Source organism: Dysidea avara, chromosome 11 (genome assembly GCF_963678975.1).
Source record: "Dysidea avara chromosome 11, odDysAvar1.4, whole genome shotgun sequence".
NCBI classification, from domain to species: Eukaryota; Metazoa; Porifera; class Demospongiae; order Dictyoceratida; family Dysideidae; genus Dysidea; species Dysidea avara.
This window is the reverse complement of record NC_089282.1, coordinates 17,806,864-17,831,878: the sequence shown is the minus strand read 5'-3', so window position 1 is coordinate 17,831,878 and position 25,015 is coordinate 17,806,864. Positions and strand designations below refer to the sequence as shown.

The 25,015-nt window shown below is 37.3% G+C and overlaps 2 protein-coding genes across 5 annotated transcripts in view; one reads left to right on the top strand and one right to left on the bottom strand.

The window, feature by feature from the left end:
- Positions 1-14,726, bottom strand: part of LOC136238817 (E3 ubiquitin-protein ligase HERC2-like) — a 54,875-nt gene extending 40,149 nt beyond the window's left edge. The window contains exons 1-9 of the mRNA XM_066029419.1: positions 14,598-14,726; positions 14,151-14,536; positions 13,470-13,739; positions 12,424-12,787; positions 12,163-12,339; positions 9,076-9,294; positions 8,742-8,884; positions 7,744-7,892; positions 6,188-6,301 (exon numbers count right to left, since the gene is read on the bottom strand). Coding sequence (XP_065885491.1) covers positions 6,188-6,301; positions 7,744-7,892; positions 8,742-8,884; positions 9,076-9,294; positions 12,163-12,339; positions 12,424-12,787; positions 13,470-13,739; positions 14,151-14,536; positions 14,598-14,651 — 1,876 coding nt within the window. The 5' untranslated portion in view covers positions 14,652-14,726. The remainder of the gene's footprint in view (positions 1-6,187; positions 6,302-7,743; positions 7,893-8,741; positions 8,885-9,075; positions 9,295-12,162; positions 12,340-12,423; positions 12,788-13,469; positions 13,740-14,150; positions 14,537-14,597) is intronic.
- A 2-nt stretch (positions 14,727-14,728) lies between these two features.
- The window catches only part of LOC136238818 (rho GTPase-activating protein 10-like), a 19,814-nt gene continuing 9,527 nt past the window's right edge, over positions 14,729-25,015 (top strand). For 2 of the 4 annotated variants that reach the window (XM_066029424.1, XM_066029420.1), the window contains exons 1-13: positions 14,729-15,116; positions 15,288-15,463; positions 15,637-15,732; positions 15,869-15,930; positions 15,980-16,051; positions 16,266-16,370; positions 16,426-16,536; positions 16,597-16,639; positions 17,413-17,474; positions 18,305-18,367; positions 19,038-19,113; positions 20,968-21,065; positions 22,054-22,145. In XM_066029424.1, the coding sequence (XP_065885496.1) occupies positions 15,310-15,463; positions 15,637-15,732; positions 15,869-15,930; positions 15,980-16,051; positions 16,266-16,370; positions 16,426-16,536; positions 16,597-16,639; positions 17,413-17,474; positions 18,305-18,367; positions 19,038-19,113; positions 20,968-21,065; positions 22,054-22,145 (1,034 nt within the window). In that variant the 5' untranslated portion in view covers positions 14,729-15,116; positions 15,288-15,309. Of the gene's footprint in view, positions 15,226-15,287; positions 15,464-15,636; positions 15,733-15,868; positions 15,931-15,979; positions 16,052-16,265; positions 16,371-16,425; positions 16,537-16,596; positions 16,640-17,412; positions 17,475-18,304; positions 18,368-19,037; positions 19,114-20,967; positions 21,066-22,053; positions 22,146-25,015 lie in introns of all 4 variants that reach the window. The other 2 variants (XM_066029421.1, XM_066029422.1) reach the window with 2 other exon arrangements.

Sequence of the window (25,015 nt, the reverse complement as noted above, 5' to 3'; positions counted from 1 at the left end):
GGCAGTATGTAAGGTCTCTCTTGTAGCTACGAAGTAGAATCTCCACACAATTCGGACGAAATCTTGAGCACAGTGACAGGAACTCAAACCGGAACTTAATTTACTATCCGTAAACTTCTGCGCACTCCCGCGCACTGGGATATAAAACAGTTATATCCCGTATACTCGGATGATATCATTGTTATTACACTCGTCCTCGGCTCTGCCTCGGACTCGTGTAATAACAATGATATCACCCTCGTACTGGGATATAACTATAACTTATTGTATACTGTGATTTAATATCATGCACTACTCCAGCTTGTTTCAGTACCGTTTATCAATGTGCTACGGTCCCTACTCTAGTTCCATTTTTTTGTGTGTACTTGTTCAGTCGCTTAATATGAGTCAAAGCATATCGTGTCTTTGAACTAGTCGGGGGCAAACTGCATTCCATGATATTTCCCAGGCATTAAACCGTGAGTAGTGCCTTTGAACGCCCACACTAAAGTAGTATTAAGCCACACCCTTGTGTGCAAATGGAAAGTAAACTTGAGTAACATGCAATACACCTAAAACTCTGTATTCAATAATTGTGTATTTGTGATATGATACAAGACACAATATGCATTAAAATAAGTATCCATCCTTGTGTACTATATGTATGATGATAAACAAGTATCCATCCTTGTGTACTATATGTATGATGATAAACAAGTAACTGACAGCCTGTTAGATTGCTCTGAGTGACATTGATTCAGAGCCAATCAGATTGATTGCTGCGTTTTGTTTATACTATGGCTTGTTCTGTTTAAAAAAAACTTAAACCCACAATCACACTTATCAAAGTATATATACAGAGATTACAGTTCCCTTGTGGTGTCAGGTTAGTGGTTAGTAACCAGGATAACGTTGTTGACAACCTCTCAATTATGCTGAGTTGGTAAATTGTTTAGTTGTACATGTACTTTATAGCTCAAAGCTTCGGTTGTTTGTAAGCCTGTTCTGCTACAATCTCATCTAAATACTTTGCTGCTGCTTCAATTCAACAACAAGTTCGCCCTATCTTTATTCAAACTGTAGGCCACAATTGTTTATACTGAAACAGAATGCACTAGACCAAACCAAGCCTCATCTTGAGCAGGTACACTGTCAAATATTACCAATAAACCAGAAATATCTCTGGTTCAGGGCAGTAGAGGGTTAGTATAATGAAATGATGATGACTTAGACTCAGGCTTTGTAAATTTTACAAAACCTTTTCCAAAAAATATAGAATTTTCTACTAACTGACTGAAGGTATATTACACCTGTGCTTATTTATAGTGGTACTTGTGGCTATTGATTGTGGGTTTTAGTTTATCAATACATTCCATCAATCCATTAGTACACAAATCCCTACTACACAGAAGTACATTCAAAAACCGGTTGGGCTTGTTTCTAATAGTTTCTATACAGTAGAAAGTGTCTCAAGATTGAGGTGACAGATACCATTTTACGTACTTTGTGCAACAATAAACAAATGCAACTGTTCTACTAGAAATCTACCAAGCTAATTTATTAGGATGACTGCTTAACAACAACTTGATCATACTGTACAGTCTGGCATTAGTCCAGATGACACAATGTCAATAACCCATTGTCATTGGTTATAAATTTTAGGGGCCTTCACTGTACAAATACATCCTCCGAAGTTTCTTTTGAAAATGTTACTGAAGCTTCGAAGCTTTGTTACAAATGTCACGTCAACAATTAATGAACATAATTGATGGTTATTAGGGTGTTGTACACTGCGTACAAACTCCTACACTTTGTAATAGTTCCAGTACAACCATTGTTAGACTATAACTACACCTAAAAAATGTAAATGGCAGCTTCCACAAGGAGTGACAATACTTGTGCAACTGGTTTAACATGTTAGTATCTATGGTAACGAAGCTTTGGTGGTGTAAAGCGGCATCCAAATGTTGAAGCCGAACAAATCTTTAAAGCTTCAAGCTATTTGTCGCAGCCCTAGCCTGCAGTTACAGAGTAAGCACAACACTCACATTTCCTTATAAATCTGCAAGCAAATTTCATCACATACCAGTTATAAAAACATAGCAGCAATTGTCCCCCAATTATGTACTCTGGATCACACAACTTAAAACATGTAAGCAATATATCAAACCAGCTACACAAGCCCATACTGATGAAACACTAGCAGAGGTGCATCTCGTGATCTCAAAGAAATGTTAAACTAGAAACTTCCTAAAATTCTAAAGGACGGATTGTATGCTCACAACTGTGTGCATCCCAATTACAAGTCTTGTCAGTACAACACATTGCTTCCCTAGTTGTTAAACAAGCCTTAGTAATTGCAAGTCATAGGATTGACACGAGTCACCTCCTCAGGTTACTATGACACATTTCACCTCCTCTGGGTTACTGTGACACATGTCACCTCCTTTGGGAGCTATGACACATGTCACCTCCTTTGGGAGCTATGACACATGTCACCTCCTCTGGGGGTTACCATTAACACTTCTGAGACAAAAATGTGGCATCATTTATGACATAATTATTACAGGAGGTTACTAAACAAGTAATCATTACACTAATATACCATTTGATACTCTTGGTTATAATATTTCCTAAAACCCACAATCAATTGTTACAGAAAACTATACAGGTACGCATTAAATATGACTATTTTTATGAAAGGAACTTTTCTGAATGGTTGTACAAATATACCAACATCATGACAGCAAAAGTTAAATAAGAAAACATTTTATCATTGACATTAGTTGGTAAGCAACTGTTTTTGAGTGAATAAAAAATACCAAGTAACTAAAGTCTTTGAGCAGGCTGTAGGACCAGGTGTCCTACAGACCTTCAGCACTTGTGCTGTAAAGCATTAATAAAAATAAAATAAAAACCACAGGAAAGATACACACTTACCTAAAACGTAAGGGTAACCACTTAACGATTACTAGTATGTACATAATAAATTATGTAATTGATCATGTAACTTAAACTGGTAAACTAAATCCCACAATCACTAACTACAAGCATCATTATAAATAAAAGTTGATGAACGATATTAACTGATCAATCTGAAATGTAAAACGTTATTTTTTGGAAAAGGTTTTGTAAAATGTGTACAAAACCTTCAACATGCACTGAATTTCACTGTGAGATTATAAGAGTACTGAAGTTAAACAAGAGTTGAAAGCATATGCAACAAATTTATTCCAGCATTAAAGAATGTGTTGAGACAATATTAATATTTCAGGGGCCTAAATTTTTAAGGTTGAACGTTACCAAATTTAAAATTTTCCCAGATGTTCTAACAATGTATTAGACTACATGGAGGTCTAAATATTTCAAGGACAAATTGTTAAGCTCCAAAACCATTAAATATTCTTCCTCGAAACATGTAGCTTATATGGTAGCTCCCTGTAATATAGGCATTCAGCTTTCTTGTATCGGAACAATTAATAAAGGCTTACCATTTTTGGTAGCATACGTTGCAAGTACTTAAAAGTACCTCAAAAGAACATGTATTATTTAATACATCCAAATTTATATGGATTCTTTCCATATTAAAATTATTGTTTTTTCCTGAAGCAGTATAAGGTAGTAATATCTAAGAGGTGAACATGTGATGGTTTTGTAAAGGAACAACATGTTTTCATGTTGTAAACATGTTTGTGTGCCTGAATAGTCCATACTAAATGTATGGGATATTTTTAAAGCCTCATAACTTACTTGTTCTTGCCCATATCAAAGTGCTTTTTTGATCAACAGTTCAGCATTCAAAGGGCTTCATGGCGATATTAAATGCTGACCCATGTAACAAGAGTTTTTAACAAGAAATAAGGGCTCAGGTGAATGCGAACAAACTATACAGTTAGTGCTGTAACTTTTGAAGTGTACTTCCTGTAGCTATGCAATTTACGTTACTCTGTTTGTGATGTAATAAGGATTAAAGCAATACCTAGGGTTTTACCTTACTGTGAGATCAAAACTTGTCATGTAAGCAATCTAGAAACATGCAAACCTTTTACGTACCTTTATAAAATGATGTGTAACTCAATAATAGTTGCTCCTATCACCTTGCAAAAAGTTCCATTCGCTTTGCCATTAAATTTTCCATCATGCCATATATAACTGACGAGATAAAATCTACAATTAAAATCAAACACATAATTGAATCACGGAAATGTGAGTCACTGTCGTCCAATGCTTTATAACAAGTAAGCCTTTGTAGTTGCATCGTTCATTTGAACTTCTCCAAGTAGCCCAGTGAATACACTTTCCGTATGGTCATGTAACTCTTGAAAAGCTGGTAAACTAAATCCCACAATCAATAGTTACAAACATCATTATAAATACACAATAGCCAAAGTTGATGAACAGTCAGTCAATCAGTAGAAAATTCGTTATTTTTTGGAAAAGGTTTTGTAAAATTTTTACAGAACCTTCAATATACCACTAGTGTGAGTGATGAAGTTGAACTTGTACTACATGAGTGGAAACATATGTAACAACAAAAAAAATTCCCTAGCATTTAACAGAATGGGTTAAGATAATAGCTTCCTGTAATTCAGGCATTCTGCTTTCTTGTAGCTCTCTACTGGGATAACAAATAAACCAACATTAAACAACGGTTATATGAAAGCTATAACAAAGTGTAGGATTTTGTGCTACACCTAATAACCATCAAAATTATTGATATGACGTTTGTAATGAAGTTTCAAAGCCATTTTCAAAAGAAGCTTTGGAGGATATATTCGTACCCTGTATAGTGATTCATAGGCGGCAGAAGGGGGGGGGGGGGGGCCCTCAGAATGATATCATGCCGAAATAATCCTTCTTGGAGTGGGGCTGAAAACCATGATAAAGATTAACCCTGTAGTCAACAGTTAAAGCTTTGTCAAAAAGTTTTAACTGGCACTTAAAATGCTTTATATTGTACCTATAAAATTGCCGTAAATTAATTTTGGTGAACTTTGCCCCAGGCCCCCTGCTGCCAGAGACTCTATACTCCAGTCAGCCCCCCTCATATCAACTACTTCCTCTGCCACTGCATTCGTTCCAGCCCTAGTGGACACTTTTGAATACCTGCATACCTTGATTTTTTTACTATACATATAATATATATACCACACCTGTGGTTGAGATCAAAAGCGCCGCGCTGTGGTATATAACTGATATACCACTGCAAACTGTGGTATATAACTGATATACTACGCTTTGTGGCTATGCTTACCATATATGGTGTAACTTCACACATTCCGCGAAATCCTTATCTAAACGGTAAACAAGTCTCTAATAACAAGCGCCTAAATCAACCAACAATTATTCACCTCAGGAACTGGAACAAGTTTCGATAAACTCTTGTCTCCCTTGTGGATAACTCACCAATCGCGACTATGTGGGCATGGCACCGTTAAAAGTGTAAACGTCTGATCCATCAAGAATTTCTATTGATTTCCATCTCCAGGAGGTGCTGTTTCACTATAACTTACTATCTATAATCGTTTTCATCTACTGGGGTGTAGAATATAACAGTCATAACACGATTACTTGGGATATGACTAAATATACGCACTCTCACTCGAGCGCTGCATGCTCTCGTGAATCGTGCATATATTTTAGTCATATCCCTCGTAAGCGTGTTATAACTATAACATATATACTGAGGAGAGTATCCTACTCTCAAAAAACCCCTGTAGAAGGGCATATTGTGAAGTTATGATGTGACATTTCTGAGTTCATGTGTTTCTCTTTGATAATTAATGATGTTATTAATATCAATTCTAACAACATTACTAGCAACCAAACTAACTCTAGCTCTTGGCATTTTTCAATGAACTACAAGTGTATCTTTGGACAACTGAGTAGGCATTTCTTGCCAGGCCATTGGTGAATACAGATCTCCTGAGTGCCGTGAGTGTGGCACAATTCTAAGGATCCCTGCATTTATATGGCTGCTTACACGTACTTGCAAGTACTCACTAGTCCCTTAAAAGAGCATTTAACACAGTCAATTACATTGTATGGATACTTTCCTTTTTTTTTCGTTTTTTCTTCTTCCTGAACTTATATAATGCATAAGGTGCATCAGTAGTTACACAATAATCACAAAAATTTTTATAGTGTATAATGAAACACATTATAGCGTACAAATTATGACATAGTGTGTGAGGCATACAATGCTCACCGTTGTCTTCAAGGAAGAGGGTGTGAGCATCACCTGAGCCGCAGTCCACACCCACCATTTTGTTAGAAGCAAATGCCTGAACAAGTGTGGGAACTTTCTTATCCTCTGTATTACCTGCGTGTGTGGAGAAGGAAAACAAATAACAATCCATACCATTAGTTAAACAAGTGTAGCACAGTAGGGATATTCACTTCTTATTGTTTTACAGTATTTGGACATTACGTACTACTCCGATCCAGCTTGTTTCAGTACTTTTTATGGCAGCATTATACACTGTCCCTAATCTAATTTAAAATTCCTAATTTTTTTTCTTATACTTTTTTGTGAAGTTTTTTTTGCAAGCTCATGACTACTAAATAGCGTGCTGAGTTAATCACAGCACTACTATACTAGGCTATGACTTATACAATAACAACTGACCAGTGGGCATGGCTCTACATAAGCCTGTTGCGAGGCCTGCAGACAATAATGGACGTGGATTCGTGCATACTTACACACTGATGAATGGGCATGGCTACCATATGTCTACAGACAGTAATTTATGTAAGTGGGCGTGGCTCATGAAAGAAGCAGAGCTACGTTATGGCTTGTAGTAACATGTCCACATTTAATTTAGCACGTGGAGTCAGACCTGAATCATGTGTAAAGTAGGACCTGGATGACTGGACTTGGTTTAACATTGTTACTAAATAAACTATATTTATTGACTTACACATTGCTATATAGTTCACCTTGAGTTGCTCTCTCTAATCGATATCAACATCGAGTCACGTACGCGTGTGTTTTTGGTACAACTGGCTATTCGAATAGTTTGATGCAATATACACTGGTATGGAAGCCGTACTGTAATCTATTAACACTCAGCGGTAGAACCTTGACTGATGGCCATCGTAAAGAAGGATAAAAGGTAAGACAATAGCACAAGCATTGTATGTTTACCAATATACCAAAGGTTTTTCTTAAGTGAACTAGAAACGTTTCTGCGAAAGAATTAGGGCTGTAGCTGTAGCCAGTTTTCCGCTACGCTTGACTGAAGGCGTCAGGCAGGCGGGCAGGCAGTAGAAAATTCCGTTGAATAATTTAAAAAAAAAAATCTGTAGCAACTTGACGGAAACGTTTTGGGTTGATCCGAAAACACTTTTAGGTTTGGTTTTACCCAACCAATTCTGTCATGTCATTGTGAGAAAAAATTGTGGCAGGTTTTTGGGTTATATCACGGATCGCCCCTACACCTTCAATGTCCTTACTATAAAGTACTATCGTACTGTATGATACAGAAAAATAAAACAATGTTTATCCACTATCACTGCAGCCCATGGAGGATAATTGCAGGCTACTGTAGATACTAGCTTGTGCTATAGACTTTAGCAAAAATGCAGACGGTTAGCAGTTATATGGAAACCAGCTTTTAGGCACTGGAGTGAAAACAAAGGAAGGTAGAGAACCTATGGTTCATCAGCAAGCATTTAAAGAAAGTACTTCAAGCAAACATATAAACTACGCCTGACAAAATGATACTAACAAGTTAGCCATGATAAGGAAACCTACATACATACCATGTCCCAGTCTTCCATAGTTTCCTCTGCCCCAAGTGTACAGTGCTCCCTTATCAGTGATAGCTGCTGAATGACTCTCTCCGGCTGCTATTGAAACCACCTTGAGTCCTGACAGCTGACCTTGCACCAACGCTGGAACATCTCTTGAACTATATACACACATGACTATTAGCTGTCTACTCCACAGTACCATGCAGCTTGATGTCAAACTACGCTGTACATATGACCGGATAAGCATAAAGGGGTCTGTCATACACATTCAATTTTATGAACTTAGAAGACCACAACTTATTCTCCATGAAAAATATAAACCTGAATTTTTCTCTATCCATTAAGGTATGTAGGCACTCACCATTGAGCAAACTTTAAGTCAATATCATTTTCTAAGCTGAAGTTATGAGTCGTCAAAGTTGGAAAATAGGATGTGTGCGGAAGACCCTTTTCACAAATCCAGTCACATATAAAGTTCAAAATTCAACTTTTCATAAAACAAGAAATAAAGTATGGACTGGCCAAAAATAATGTATAACATATAGAGGAAAACATTGGTGGGGATAAGCTTTGACGAATAGCAAGCTAAATTACTTTGGCAATATAAACTTTGGCGAATTCAAGCTCAATGTTTAGCTATAAAGATGCTAATCTCAGGCGCAACGAGTAATTGATAGGTTAAATATTGGCGAATTTGTAGCAAATCGCCAAAGTTTCGCTCTACACGGCATGTGAATGAACATGAAAAGGTTTGGATTTAGTGAAAGTGTTTTAGATGATGCACAGAGTATTCAGTATACTAAAACACTGAGCCCTGTACACTGTTTCAGAAGATAAAATTGAAAAACCTAATTTCAAAAATAGCAGGAGAAAATATCCATGAATGCATGGTAATTTTGAACTTACTTAGTAATTGTAAATACAGTAAATCTCAATAGAAATACAACAATATTTCACAATACAGTGAGTGATCTGTGTATACATACACATGCACATAGCATCTTTACCTTGTATCACCATGTCCAAGGCGGCCATTATCTCCACAACCCCAACTAAACACACTTCCTGTAGTACTGAGGGCTAAGAAGTGTTTGCCATTTGATTTGCAGGTCACTTGAGATATTATCTGGTCGCCGGGAACAGACAGCCTCTAAAGGGTAATGCGAATACAAGATAACAAAAATTTCTTTACTTTTGAGAAACCATAGTTTGTATAATACACATACAGTTCTTCAAACAAAAAATCTTGTGACTAAGATATTTGTTAAAAGTTTTCAAACAAAAATTCCTAATGGCTATACCTTACCTCATAACTATAGATTTATAAATACTGTTACAAACCTCAGGTTTGACACCCTCATCATTTTCCAGTGACAAAGAGTAGAGAACTCCACCAGCATCAAGTAAAATGAGTTCTTTCTCTGCCATAGCTACCTGTCGTATGTCCAGCTCTGTGAGGATAGCAGATACTGTAGGAAGGTAGGGGGGCTTTTCAGTGTCCCAGGGGAGAGCCCCCCAGTATAACAACTCCATATTCTCAGCGGACTGAGCAGATAGTGCCTACAAGTGAAATAAAAATAACTAGAACATTACCTTGGATAATTACAGCACAACCTTGAATTGTCCTTAGCCTTACTTTGACATGATTACTATAAAGAGGTGTTTTTATTTATTGAGGTCATGAGTATATATACCTTAGTTTTGTTTAGGACTTCCTTGACATGGTCTCTATACAATGAGGTGATCTTATTAATGAGGTGGCCACTAAGAGTTTTCGCTGTATTACTATGGTAACAGGAGGCGTGTCAGATAGCACCTTAATACTCTGGTAGTCACATGGGCAGTCAGGGAGTGTGGCAGTGCTGAAATACTCATCACTTCCACACACACCGTGACCTTGGTAACCATGGCGACAAATCATTTGATGCGCATGTGCCAACTCATCATTTAGCCCCCATTCTAAAATATATGCTCTAGCGGTGATTATATACATCGCAACTCTTTTGACAAACTATATATTGGCAGACAAATAAATTGGTTGATGAAAACTAGCTAGTCGCAAAGCATTGGAGACACAGCTATTATTGGCATAGTTTTATTTTGGTAGTGGTTTTATTTTAGCAGAGACAAATTCTAAATAATAAACCTTGTATCAGTAAAAAACTCCTAGTTCACACACTTTCTAAACATTTTAAAACTAAGTGTGATAATACACATACTTAAAAATATGCACAAGTTTTAATTAAGCCATTACTTAGGAAGCAAGTCTCAAATCTATACCGCATAACGGGTATTTTTGAAGGATCGAATTATTCGAAGGACACAGCTTCTATGAAAATTTAACTATTCGAATATAAAGCTGCCTTGTGGTAGCTTGAACGAATTCTGCAGAGACTTCCACATTTTATCATACCGGGTAGAAGAAATACAGAGCAAACAAATAGATACTGCTACAATGGTCACGCCCATGGAAAATCGATTATTCGACCACAAATACTCATTTACCATTGGCAAACCAGCAGTCCATATTTCTTTATAAACACAATAACCACTAATGACTGTCTCAGTACCACTACATGTGGTTGTTGTCTTCAATGCACATAGTTACAAAATTATTTCTAGTGGCGCTACACACAGCGGTAGAACATTCGAAATTTAAACCTTCAAAATCTATTTTAGGCTGCTCTTTATAAATTTCCCCTTCGAATTAACCTGTTATACAGTACTATGCAGTAGATGTAAACAAAATCGTCATCAATTCTTCATTTAAAACACCTTTGTACTTGTATTTACAGGGCTAAAACTATACCTTGGTAAATATGCCAATTCATGGTGAGCCTTTTAAGCCAAATCCCAACTCTGTAGACCAATGAAAGCAAAATTTATGGCAGTGAATGTAAGTGTCTGTAGTATATTTTCAGCATAACTGCAGTTTTTCTGTTCCTATACTCCCTAGCACTATAATTCCAAAACCATATTAAGCTGAAAATATAGTGTAGCCTATTCCTTGGACACAGTAGATAATGCTGAGACAACAAATAGTAATTATGCAAACTAGGCAGATTTTTTGCTGAGACAGTCACATACATATATGGTATATACACACAAACTGTCAGCATCCATACTATAAAACATATGAACCCATAACACAATTCACTACCTAACGGTGGTGGCTATGCACAAAAAGGGCAGACACATGTAGCATGTACAAGCCTACAGTGTGTACACACAAAACTAGTAACTTTAATTGAGTTAAGTACACAAGTGGTCCCTGCCCTACTATAGTAATCTGTCATTATGCTTCTAATGATCTCAACATGCTATTCAAGATACCCACGCTTTTCTCATGTTTGTTGACTTCATTATATGGTTAGACATAAGGATCAAATTGTTTACTGTGACGAACTTCATGACCTTTCATGTTTTGTCAACATGGGATATACACCCTTAAATGGAAACCTTCATTAAATAAGACATCTCATACAAAACCATGTAAACATGCTATAGTTTATCATGAATAGAACTCTTGAATTTTGAGTGAAGCCACTACCTTTCTAGTACACTGTATATAAACTTTCTGTTGTCTAAATAAGGCAACATTATAAGGTAACGTTTCCATTTGAGAGTGGGTGTATATTCAAGGGTAAAAAGAAGAGGAGAAATTATTGGGTCTTGGTAAGCTCTTAGAGAGCACTGTAGCGAGTTATTTAGTATAGTCAAATGGAAGAATTAAACGCCACACTACACTATACCACAACACACACACACACGTATGCATGTAAGAAAAGCCTTTAGCAGCTGTGCAAAGCACAGCTATTGCCGTCCAGTGGACCAGCACTGAGATACTCGGATGCTGGGCAGAACTAGTAACTCAGAAGAGGACTGTACATGTTTCATGCAGAGAACCATAACAAACCTAATGCCGTTAAGCAAGACATGGAGATTTGGACATTTACATCCCCAAGTTGACATCCAAGTCACCAGGTACCCATTTATAGTATGCACGTGTTGAGCTGGGTCCTCAAAAACATTTAACAACTCATGGAGCAATCTTGAAATTAGACTGCTAACTCATAAATTTTTTCATTCAAATGTTAGACAATTAATATTTAGTCAATCAAAATTTTCACCATACATTTCCTATGGGGAATCCGTAGAAGTATGGTGTCCATTACAGCCCTTTCCTGAACTTGTAATGGAGCCAAACCATACTTGTCTGTTGTTGACACCTTTGCTGTTACCAATAATCATCTGGTTGGCTGAAATGTTAACTCTCTTGAGAAAATATCCACTTTGAATTTTTAGCTGTTTTTCAGAATCCAGCTCAACTTGTACATACTGCCCAAGGAACAACACACGCACACACGCATGTACGCACACACACACACACACACACACACACACACACACACACACACACACACTCACATCTTCTTGGCTCTCCATTGACACATTACAGTAAGGAGTGGCAATCCGGTCCAGGTGGGATAACAAAATGGCCGCCACTTGCTTCAAGTCCAGTAGAGTGGAGTTGTCATTGGGTAGCGTGACATAATCCAAGTAGCATTGGGTGGGGCTTGCTGCAGTACTAGCCACACTCACATCCTGCATGAAAGTTTACAAATCACACACACACACATACAAACAGAGTCAGACAGATTACATTGGCCACACAGTGAAATGACTCACTAAATTCTCATCTTTCTTTCTGCCACCATATTGTTTAATCTCCCGTGCAGGTATTTCTCCAACTCTACGAAGAATGGACACCAGAGGAGCTCGGCTAATCTTCCCTTCATTATCATACGTCACATTATCATCAAGTTTATCATCGCTAGTGGCTGCAGTTGCAGCTGCTGCCGGAGATGAACATTTGGTGGCAACTGTGGGCAAGAAATGCTTGTCCCACATTCCGCCATCATCAGATAGGCGTAGCAACAATAACAACGCTCTCAACATATGCAGCAATCTTCCCCGCTGAAGAGACAGTTCTAGTATGAGCGAGAGAGATGCCTGCCGGTCAGATAGTGGTGCTCCATTGCCTCCTATTTCACTACAACATAGAGTAATGCATTAACATTAGCAAGAGTTATACCCTAATACCAGTGTGAACCATCTATGCCAGTGCTACAGCAGAGCACCATATCTCATGGTTGACCAAAATGAGATTTATGATGTCAAAATGGCCAAATTTAAATTCTTATTTGCTTACCTCTCCATAAAAGAGACTTTGGACTAGACTTTCCTCTGTGAGAGACAAAAACTTATTTTATGGAATTAGTTCTGGTGGGACTTGTTGTCCTTATTAAAGAGGTCATTTCTGTTGAGTCATTTATGTAAAGAGTACTGTATAGTTCCACTGCATACTCATGCACGCGCATAGATAGATGCACATACATACACTCTACAAGAAAGACATACACACATGCATACTATAAAATTCTATACACTGGAAATTATTCACAATACAACAATGATGTACTAAAATTCATGGAAATGTGCCAATACAGACCTCAAGCGATAGCACAAGTGAGAAATATCTATTAAACCTCCTACTACAAGTTTGAAAAGCACAGGTCTACTACATACATACATACAAAACATTTAAATAATTTTGCAACTAGCATTGCAATAGAAACTATATCACAGCACAAACACACACACACACGCATACGCTAACTGCACACACATGCACACGCGCGCGCACGCACGCACACACATATACAAATACTCACTTCATGCAGACAGATGATAGAAAGTTAGAGGTACGATCAATAGTATCAAGCCATATATCAGAGATGCCCACAGCACCAAACATACTCCCAACTGGAAGAGATTGTAAAATGGTTAGCGCTTCTTCTAGAACACTCGAACAGAGGTCTGTATCTTCTCCTGACCGCCACGCTCTCTTAAGGAAAGAGAAAGCAAATGATAATGCAGTTCTAGTGCCAATCTTTGCCAAGCCAGTCATTGCAGCTGTTCCTGGGTTCTTCTCCCATTGTTGGCTATAAAATATTATTAGACATATTTAACACTGCATGCCAGTCACATAGTAAAAGTATTTAACACATTAAGTCACAAGGGTATAAAGTACAAAACACACAAAACTGAGAAAATACTACCAAGAGTACATAATAAAAATAAGGAGGGAGAGTGTCTAACTGCCAATACAGCCTGTACAAAATCACTGCGTATTATTGAATAGACAATGATCTTTGAACAAATTAACACTTTTACTGATGATAGAGATCTGTTGATAGGTGTTGAGTGCTGTTGATAAGTGTTGAATAATGTAAAGCTTTTGCTCTACCAATGTGTGGATTGTCTATAATACGCAGTGATTTTGGCTGAAGGTGTCCTAGTTAGACACTCTCCCTCCCTATTTTTATTATGTACTCTTGATACTACCAACTTACGTTGGGGGTGTTGGTTTAGGTTTGGATTTTTCACTTGGAGTAGAAGTGGTTAGGCTGCCTCTCTTCTGGCTACTAATTCCTTTCCGTTTTAAGGAGACAAAGTAACGCTCCATTATAGCAAGACGTTGCTTCAGCCGTGTCAGGAATTGAGTCTGGCATGCCTCTCGGCTTAGCTTAAGGTATTGCTCTGATGTGAGTTTTTGTATAGCTTCTTCAAGTTCCAATTCAGGTTCCGAGCCCCAGCTCCATTCTTGCACCATGTGCTGGAACCGATCACGGGAATTTGAGCCCTCGCCATCACTTTTTTCTTCTTGGCCATTGTTAATTTCTCCATCCTTCACTATTTCGTTCCATAACTTCCCCAGGCCTTCCTCTGTGAAGGCAGTCTATCGTTGTGTAGCGAGGTATGCGTTACTGGGTAAGCAGCGTTATTAAAGGTGTACCTACCTGAATATCACATTTAATCCACTTGTAGTCGAAACGTGGAGAAGATCTTAGCATTTCTGGAGTTGGTTACGACATTACTGTTACGTGGGGATGGCCCGCAGAATACCCGCGAAATTGTTGGAATACAATTTTCTCACGTGACACTGACGTTAGCAAGCGCCGAGAGCAAAGCAAAATCATTAGCAAAAGTTAATCATTAGCAAAGCCCTGCAAGGGTAACACGCTAATGTATATTTAACCACACCTCATTTTTTGTTGGTGTGATATTTTTGCTAGCTGAGTGGCTGGCAGATTAAATATCAATTCGACTCAAGCTCGGATTCGAAAGAATAGACAGGGGTGGGCCAGCCCAGATTATCAACAGACTAAATTTATTCCTAAAGCTAGAGTAGGATTACTGTGCCCTTTGCCTACACTAACGAAATCCTTGGAATCGTGTATCACGTGCGGAGGAGGTGCTTGATGCTCTGCGAGATTAAAAGCGGGTTGGAACAAGTCATCAATAATCCTGCCCTGTATGTGAGTGATTGTACATCTTAGTGTATGGTTTACTATTTCACAACAGTATTAAGAATCTCAAACGTAGCTATGCGTGTTTTTTCTGCCACTTTTGAGAGATAATTGAAATGTTCGCGGCTATAACATGATGTTGGTTTTTAACGTTCTCATTTTCTCCTTATGTACCTGTAGCAATAATAAGTGACTAAACAGGATGGGGCTAACACCTCTGGAATACCTGGACTGCTTTCTGGATTCACCAGCGTTCAGAGAAAATCTACAAACCTATGAAAAAGAATTAGATACGAATTCTGCTCAAGTGAAGAATCTTACTAAAGAATGTCGCCGATTAATACAAGCTACGGAAGGTTAGTGTATGCTAGATACATTTTAATGGGTAGGCCAAGTGTTTCTAAGACACCCAGTAATCCATACATACTGAAGCCCCTCTAAATAGGAAAGCAAAACATTATTGTAAATCCCCTTATTTGGATCTGACACTGTTGGAATTTGGATTGCCTGTCATTTCTTTTTGTTACAGAATTTTCTAAGGTGCAGGAATCATTTGCTCATACTATGAAAAGCTTCAAGTTTGAGATAATCGGAGAGACACAGACACAGGATGAGATTATGATAAGTGTGTTGTAGTGTGTTTGAGTACTATCTGTTAGCAAATAGCGAATAATTTGTCTTTGTAATTAGACACAGATTATTTTTACATGGTTATAATAGGAAGTAGTTTTGATTTATTGTTTTAATTATTAACCATATAGCTGAGTCACTGAAGCTATTTGCTGATGTTTTGTTGAATATTGAAGAGCAGCGACGTATTATGGTATGATCGATAAAGACTGGAATATGTTATTGTGTTGTTTGCTATTTAGCTTAGCACCATATCCGCTCGTATGTTGGACACTTTGGAGAAATTCCGCAAAGAACATATGCAGGTAGCAAAGGTATGTGGAATACTCCGTGGAACCTGTTAATCACCTGTCAGTGATGGTACCTGTGTAATCATTAAGGTCCCAATTCATCAGTTAATATTTGATAAGTGTTTGGTTGATCCCAACTGGCATAGGTTCCACTAGCTCACGTCATTCAATGGAATGGAAGCAAGAGACAAAAATTGTATGCTAACTTGTATGATATCTTTTTTTTTTTCTGTTTTAGGATGAGAAGAAAAGGTTTGAGAGAATTTCTGAGAAGTACTACAACTCACTGGAAAAATATCTTGGTACAAGTGCCAAAAAGAAGGATGTTCAAGCAATGCATGAAGTATGCTTGTGATTAGTTATGTTACCCATAATTATATGATCCTATGTGTTTGTAGTTTGACTCTGCATTGTTTAAGGATCAAGCTGCTTTCCAACAAACATCATTTACATATGCATGTCAGCTACAGGATGTGCATGCTGCTAAACAGTATGAACTGGTTGAGCCTGTAAGTGTGCATGCGTACGTGGGTGCGTGTACAACACATACAGATATTGTTTTCTTGCAGATACTGGGATACATGGGAGATGTTACCACCTTTCTTCATCAAGGTATGCCATGTTGACTTGTTTACTCTATACTAGATGTAGAACCCAATGAATACTATTGTATTGTCATCAATGCACACTATTCAAATAGGCAATGTTACTCTGTGTACACTGCCATAGTAGCAGCTGCCAATCTTTTAATTTCAACTCATTGTATTGTTTCATTGATGAGTATTATACCAGTCCTATCACATGTTCCTGTTAAAGGTTAAGGTGTACTGTGGCATTTGAAACAAGAAAACAAGGCACTTGGCCACCCAGACAATGTCTAATAGTCAGCTAATAGTCAGCAAACAATCCACCAAACATATTGCATAGTACACATGCACTTGCATGCAGAGCTGAGCCAATTTAAAATTCTATCTTTCATCCACCTATTGATTTGTTTGCAAACTAACAGCTAAATGTTTGAGTACTGCCTTCAAACTTCCAGCCAATTTAACGCAGTCACAGATACCGAAGCCATTTTACTGAGCTAAACAGAATCAATAGCTCTGTACCATGTTGGTTGACACAGCTTGAGAATTCTCAGTGCTCTCTTTCTCATGAATACTAATAGGGAATTTTATTTACGTGCAATAAAGAGGTGTATGTCTTTAAATCAGTTTTCAGTTTATGAAAAGGTTTTTTGTGTACTGGGGGGAGACCCAGATAACTAGAAGTGTCTGTTGTAGGAGTATCCTATGTAGAATCTTATCTTTTGTGGTTATTCATGTGTAGAAAATGTTTAATGCATGCTGGATGTGAATATGGTTTAATTGTCTTGTGTTGTGTAGCATACGATACTGCTCTCTCTACCAGACATCAATTGGAGAAGGCTCAACACAGAATACAATTGGTGAGACAACTGCTAACACATGTCCAAGTGCCATATTTCCTTGTATAAAAGTGTTTGTTTAAACAAGTATGTAGCACCTTTATTTGAGACCGGAAATTTATTTTGGTTAGGTACCCCTGGCATTTCATCAGATTTTGAATTGGTGTAATCCTAGATGTTCTCAGAAACTCTTTGACAATGAGAATCATGGGAACCCAGTATTAATTTCTTAAACAGTAGTCCTTGATATACAAACAATATATTATGTTGTAGTAATAGTATATGACCACACATTAGCTTATAAGGCTTTAGGGTACAGCTGTGAAGAACCATTCCTTATAAATACTGTACAATGTTATACACACATTAATTAATGGAACTAGCTTGCCATAATAGGATTTTCCTGTCTTAGCTATAATAGGATTTTAAGTTGTATTTTTGGAACCTAATAGACTTTCTGAATAACTTATTATCTTCTGTATCAGATTTTGTCCCGCTCCATATACGGCATATACATGCGGTTTTGCCTCTAACTGAGGAAAAAGCTTTTGTAGTGCAATGGTCCTGTAGTGCATTACTGGAACTGTCAATTTTATCGGTGTGTTAATGTAGACACTAGAATATCCATGTAATCCCAAATCATCTTGATAATCTTGTGTAATTCCTTGGTGTCTGGGTTCCAGTGTTATGGTTAAATTTCTTTGGGCTGCAACATATAATTATCTGGAAAACAGTTTGATAATTGAAAGCAATTGTAACTTTAATCTTGAAAAAAAAAGCCTTGATGTTGATGTTGGTATATGTACATGAATTAAAATTGCATGTGTATTTGAGTTTGTCTACTTGTCTAGCTCAGGGACACGCACATAGAAGAACAGCAAAAAGCATATGAACTAAAAGCTAAAATTATCGAGGTATAGTTATGTTATGATGTGAATAATGTGTTGTTCATATAAATTGCACGCGCACACACACACACACACACACACACACACACACACACACACACACACACACACACACACACACACTATGGACCTGCCTGTTGCCTATCTGGTTGCTATGCCAACAATTGCTTCAGATTTTGTAATTTTTACCACTTGATTTGTCTAATGTGTCTGTACATGTGTTAAGTGTTAATAAATAAATTGTTCACTACAGTAGAACATTGTGGAGATCTTGTAACCAAGGAAACCATCATGCTGTGACTTGTATTCCATTTAAGTGGTGATTTAGATTAATGGAAACCTCTTTAAATTTACGGTCTGCTGAGCTAGAATGGGACAATACTGAATTGTGGTGTTTTGTTTAGTGTATGTGTGTATGTGTGTATATGTGTTATGTAAATGACATGTTTCAGTGTATATATGAGTTTTCTAAATTACCCTGTGGGCTATCAATTGAATTACGTTACATGCAACATTTATGAATGTATAAATTACAGTACTAATAACAGGAAAACGTGCATGCGTTCATATGACAACATACAGATTCTCTATGCCTATACACCTAGCAAAGTGTCAACTACATGCATTCCATATTGTTTTTACTGTCTGTCTGTATGTGTGTATGTCCTATGTACAGGAAGGGAAACAGGGCTTACTACATCACCCGCAATACATCAAACAAGGATTTCTGATGGTGCAGGAGAGACGAATTGGTTAGTTGGTCATTTCACTTTGTTTGATGCGTCAAATATAAATATAGTTCTTTGAATATCTTTTATAGCATACTGTAGCTTACATTATGTATGTACTTTGTCCTTTGGAAAGTAGTGGCCTTTAATTTATTATTAAGCTAGGGAGCTATATATCAACAGCAGTTGTATAAGCCTTTGGTATACTATATTCAGGCTTCGAACACGTTTACTGTAACAATTTGCAAAAAATGTTTGAACAGTTATCAAACAGTATGGTAGTACTGTTTAGTAGGGTCCCCCCCCCCCTAAAATGACACTCACCAAAATGCTACTGTTAAAACCATCATAGAAATACACGTATTGTATGTGACAAAGACCACTTTTATGGAATAGTCTTAGTGCAACGCCAAATTCAGCATTAAAAAACAACAACAAGAAAACACTTACAGACGGCCGGATACTGAATTTAAATAAAAGCACTGGTTTGCCTGCCAGCCTGACCACAGTTGCAAGGCTAGAGGTCAAATGAAGTAGCACATGGCTACCATTTCACTACACAATAACAGACCCATGTGCCTTTTCTGGTTCCAATGAGCGTCAGCATTCTCTGCTTAGCCTTTCCTTTACAGGCGTATCTTCAATTACGTGGCAAGGAAACCATACTGAGGCATTAATTTTCCATTCGTAGAGGAATGTGCTTTACTTAGATGCTACAAAACTATTTTGAAGTACTTAAGAGATATATGTAGCTGCACTTCCATACTTTTAGACATGGCCTTATGCCACTCCCTTAATCTATTGCATAGTTCAGCAGCAGGATCAAGATACTCTAATAAAGCAGTCACTACCATATGTGTATAACATACCTATGCTCAAACAACAAAGTTAATGAACTAGTGCAATTAAGGGTTATTAATTTAAGAATGAAGTAGGTCCCAGCAATGAGTATATGAATGATGGTAGCTACAGGTGGGAAAATGCCCTACTCTGGCATTGAACGGATGGTGGTAGCATGCTAAAGTAAGGATTTTCCCACATAGCTACCATCATCATATTTGTTGGTTGGAACCTTACTTCATTTTTAAAAAAAAAATTTAATTACACTAGTATAATTGTTAGATTTTTGTTGGATGGTTGATAATGTGTATGTAATATTTTTCATTTCCAGCTGTTTATGGTCAGTAATGAATATCTTTATTGTCATAAACAGCTGGTCCTCATTGGTAAAATTCCTATTAAAAATATTTGGGAGATGTTGTTTTGAAAACACCATTGTGATGAAGGATTATAATTTGTTTACAATTATTCACCCAATACACTGTACCACCCAATACCACACATCATGAACCTGCTAAAGTCTAACGTAGAGGTGATATTTCTTTATTCACAGTTTTGTTTAGTAATAGAGTTTACACGATTTGAAATTGTGCCTTTTATTACCATATCTCCTTCTGTATCACATGTCTACAGTGTGAGTGGAGTGTGCTTTGTGACTCTATTGTAAGGTTCTAGGTTCAATACCTGGTAAGCTGTGCTGCTGTTATTTCTTGAACAAGTAACTTATGTTGCTCCAATTTTCCTAGCTGAACCTAATGAAAGCAAATACTCAAATTTCATGGGTTTGTATATTTCAGCAGCAAAGCCAAATTGATCGTATTACTCCTAAACCTTTGAAATATACACATCACATTATCTGATTGGAGCTACCAACATTTCAGTAGTACCAAATTTTTGTGCACGGTTTCACCAGACCTGTCTCTTAGGGTTGGGGTGAGACTTTTGCTTTCAGTAGTCTCAATGCCCTTAGGATAATATACCTTCCTAGAGCCTGAGTGGCGCATGGTATCCCAGCTCAGCACAAATTCTTCCTTACAGGTGGCCTCACACATTCATGGATCCGCTACTTCTGTCAGTTCAGCAAATCTGATGATGTCCAGTTCCTCAGACTCATTCCCATAGGACAGTATAATAAGGTACTGACAGTCACTGTTGTAATTAGGACATTGTGTGTACATAATAAGTCTAAAAGGCCTAGGGCATGAAGTACCCCTAAGCTATGTAAGCTATGTTTGGGACCTACTTGACATGGTCACTATAATGAGGTGGTCTTATTATGAGACCATGATTGCTATGTTTGGGACCTACTTGACATGGTCACTATAATGAGGTGGTCTTATTAATGAGGTCATGATTGCTATGTTTGGGACCTACTTGACATGGTCACTATAATGAGGTGGTCTTATTAATGAGACCATGATTGCTATGTTTGGGACCTACTTGACATGGTCACTATAATGAGGTGGTCTTATTAATGAGGTCATGAAGTACACTTTAGCGATTTACTTGACATGGTGGCTATAATGAGGTTGCTATGCTATGTAAGTTCTAAAAGATTTTTACTATGCTTGCCTAGTGCATGCGCATCCAGAATATTTTTTAAAACCAAAAGTACTGTATGTAACGAGGGGGAGGGAAGGAATCTTCATGATTTTTGTAATTATCGTTCTGTTTGTGAAAGTGTGCTACAGTTAAGTAATTTTAGTACCAGTGAGTTGTGAATTTTTTACCTTTGGATTCTGGAAATTTTGCCCCTCAAATATAAGAGAATTCACTATGTTAGATAAGCCTTTGGGGGCTAATGATGATTTGGCACATGCGCGTCAAATGATTTGTCACCATGGTTACCAAGGTCAGGGTGTGTGTGTGGAAGTGATGAGTACTTCAAAACTGCCATGCCCCCTGGCTACCAGGTGACTACCAGAAGATTAAGGTGCTATCTGACACGCCCCCATAGTAATGCAGTGAAACCTTACTCAGTGGCAACCTGACCACCTCTTTATTTGGCAATATTTTTACATGCTAACTATTGACATGATGTATTTTACAACATGTATGCATTTTGCCTTTTTTCCATGCTCTATATTTATCCTTTTCTCTCTCTCTCTCTGTCTCTGTATTCAGCCGGAGTTTTACCAGGTTAAACAGTGTGTAAGGTGTAAAACCGATGAAGTTGATAGAAGGTTTTGTATTGAAGTGGAGATATATATGAATAGGTAAGAGCATGTGTTTGTGTGTGTAGTGAGTGTGCGCGCGCGTGTGTGTGTGTATGTCTCTTTCTCATGCACATGATATTTTCTGTAGAGCTCGGCGGTATTGAAATTTGAATACACAGTATTAGTAACAGGAAAATATCACGGTATATCGGTATATAGTTAGCTTGTTATTGTAACTATTGCATCATTTCTTGGGGCTAGTATCAAGTGGTATCATCCCAAAAACCAAAAAATATCTAGTTCAGTACAAGTAAGCATGCATTGTAATATGACAACCTCAAGTTTTGTTCAGGGCATGTCTGCTAAACTACCAACAAATTGGATAATTAAACACCAAAGGCTGGGTTAAAAGCAATCCTATACCGGTATTCATCAATATACCGGTATCTCAATATATCGGTTATCAAATGCTGTCACGGCATGATAATTGGTTATGATAATTTATCACGATAAACGGTATTACCGATATATCGCAGAGCACTAATTTTCTGGCTTCCTGGCAACATTGCCATTGACAATAATTCTATGACAATTTGTTGTTAATATTTTCTTGACTCACACGGACTGATAATTAAAATCGCTGCAGTGTTATTGACGGGGCATACACCTGGTTACTGTAATTGTTTGGGGTTTGCGTGAGAAACACGATAGACACACTATAAAACAGCCGAGAGAAGATACTTCTGTATGCAATTTGCGGTTTAGAGTTAGTTACGCTTCTTAGCAGTGCATAGCAACGTAATTACTGAATTATAGCATAATTCATGAATTACAAAATATACTAAATTACAGTATTTGCAAATCTAATTATCTAGTTGAATTAATAATAGAATATCAACTTATTTATACACATAGTTGATTAATTACCTATTTAGTTAAAATGGGATAATATTAACTGCATAGGTACCTGGTTTTAGAAGTACCATAACATCAACTTGTTTATTAACTCTGTTTGTTATTTGAATTAAGGTTCTCAAGGATGTTGTTGTGTACACATTTTGTAAGTCTTACAGAAATTATTGTTCTAGACAAATACTCAGCTATATAGAATATTTTGCCATGGTTACCATCATACAGTATGGTATATTAGTGATCATGAAGGTTTGGGCTTTTCTGGCCAAAAGTATTATCTAAAAACCAGCTTCACTTCTCTTTCATAACAGCTTGGCAGTATTAGTTAGGCATAACCAAACCCACTAATGTTTTCAGAGTGACCCCAAACCCTTTCAACAAGTTTATATAAAATTCTTTTAAAAACTATTTAACTGAATTTTCTTCTGACTGACTGCCTGACTTACTAGTACAAGCATAATTTGACTCTACATGCTTGATTTCTGTAAACAGTAAGCTCTTGCTTGTTGAAATACTCCTTGTTACAGAAAAGAGAGTGTAATCATGGATTATAATGATATGTACCACTCTGCGTGGGCAGCTCAAAGGCACCGCCAGTGCCATAATTTGTATATGACAATACTGCAGACCGTAATGAGTGCATTATACACTGACTGCAGTACAATATACAGATATTACACTGGCTGCGGTTTTGTGCAGCATTGCACCAGTGCTGGCGGCCAAGGCTGCTACGACACCTCACCTAATAGAAGGAAAGACACTTCACAGTTTACTCAATTTTTTTATAGCCTAACATGTAAAAGTCAATTGTAAATTTAAGCCATAACACCACCGGATCAAAGGTCAACCAAGCAGCCAATGGTGATTGAAAAAGTCAACATGGAAACCAAAACTCTAGTCTACATTGTACATATATGTATAAATGTACTTATATACCTTACTAGTTTGATGCCATCCGAGCCTAGATTAAACCATAAAAGGGATAGGAAACGTAATAATGTGACGTCACAAAATACGTACATTTCTATTGGAATTCCGTGTATTACGTCACAAACATACTCATTACGCTTGCTGTGCTCATATCAAAAAGAAATAAATTGTTATAACGACAAAATTTTGTAACCAACGACTGTGAAACTTCACTGCAATGAACTCAAGTAAGTAATTGAGGGAACTAGGATGGTACCAACCCTTAAGGAAGTTATACGCAAATAAAATGAGATTGAAAGTGAAAAAAAAATGGCCCAAAAATTACTTTAAGCCACATAAATTTCTTTGCAAATATATTCTATCCTTTTAACTGTGATAAGCCTATACCTTACCATTTAACAGAGAGAACCAGAGGGAATATCAGAGCAAAACAGGAACGGTTGCTTGAAGAAACGACAAAGTATCTTCCATTTTTCCCAAAAGTTTAAACCACCTATCAGCACAACGCAAGCGTAAAAGACTGTGTTGGTGACACGCCTAGCTTACCACAAGATTCGGAAGTGGAACCGGCTATACAAGAAGCGGTATGGACGAGGCATGAAGGTACTTTGAGCAAAAGTATGACGGCGTGTAACAATCACGGTTAATGCGATACGCTTTGTTACAAAATCTACGGTCTGAATTCTCTTGCCAAAATCTTTCACAAAGGCCTAAATACTTGCTGTAGTCTTTTGGATTACTATTTACGCTGCTTATAGAACACTAATTCCCATGCTTGAGCACAAAACTGTCTTGTCCCTTCAAGTCATGTGTAATGGAAATCAAACCGGAAATTGCTTGCATTTCCTATCCCTTTTATGTACTCTATTATCTATGGTTAAACCGTAGTCCATCTTCAACAATGAGTCAATAAAACAATTACATTCTAAATGGTCCTCACCATTACATTTGATTGTGGCAGCCAGTTTTTGTCTTGCTACTAGATTCGAGTTTAGCCAGTATAGATAGTAAGAATTAGAGTAGTAGTGGTTCAGAACTAGGTTTTGTTTTTGTCTATTAGCTGCTTTTCTTTGATCGAGAGAATCACA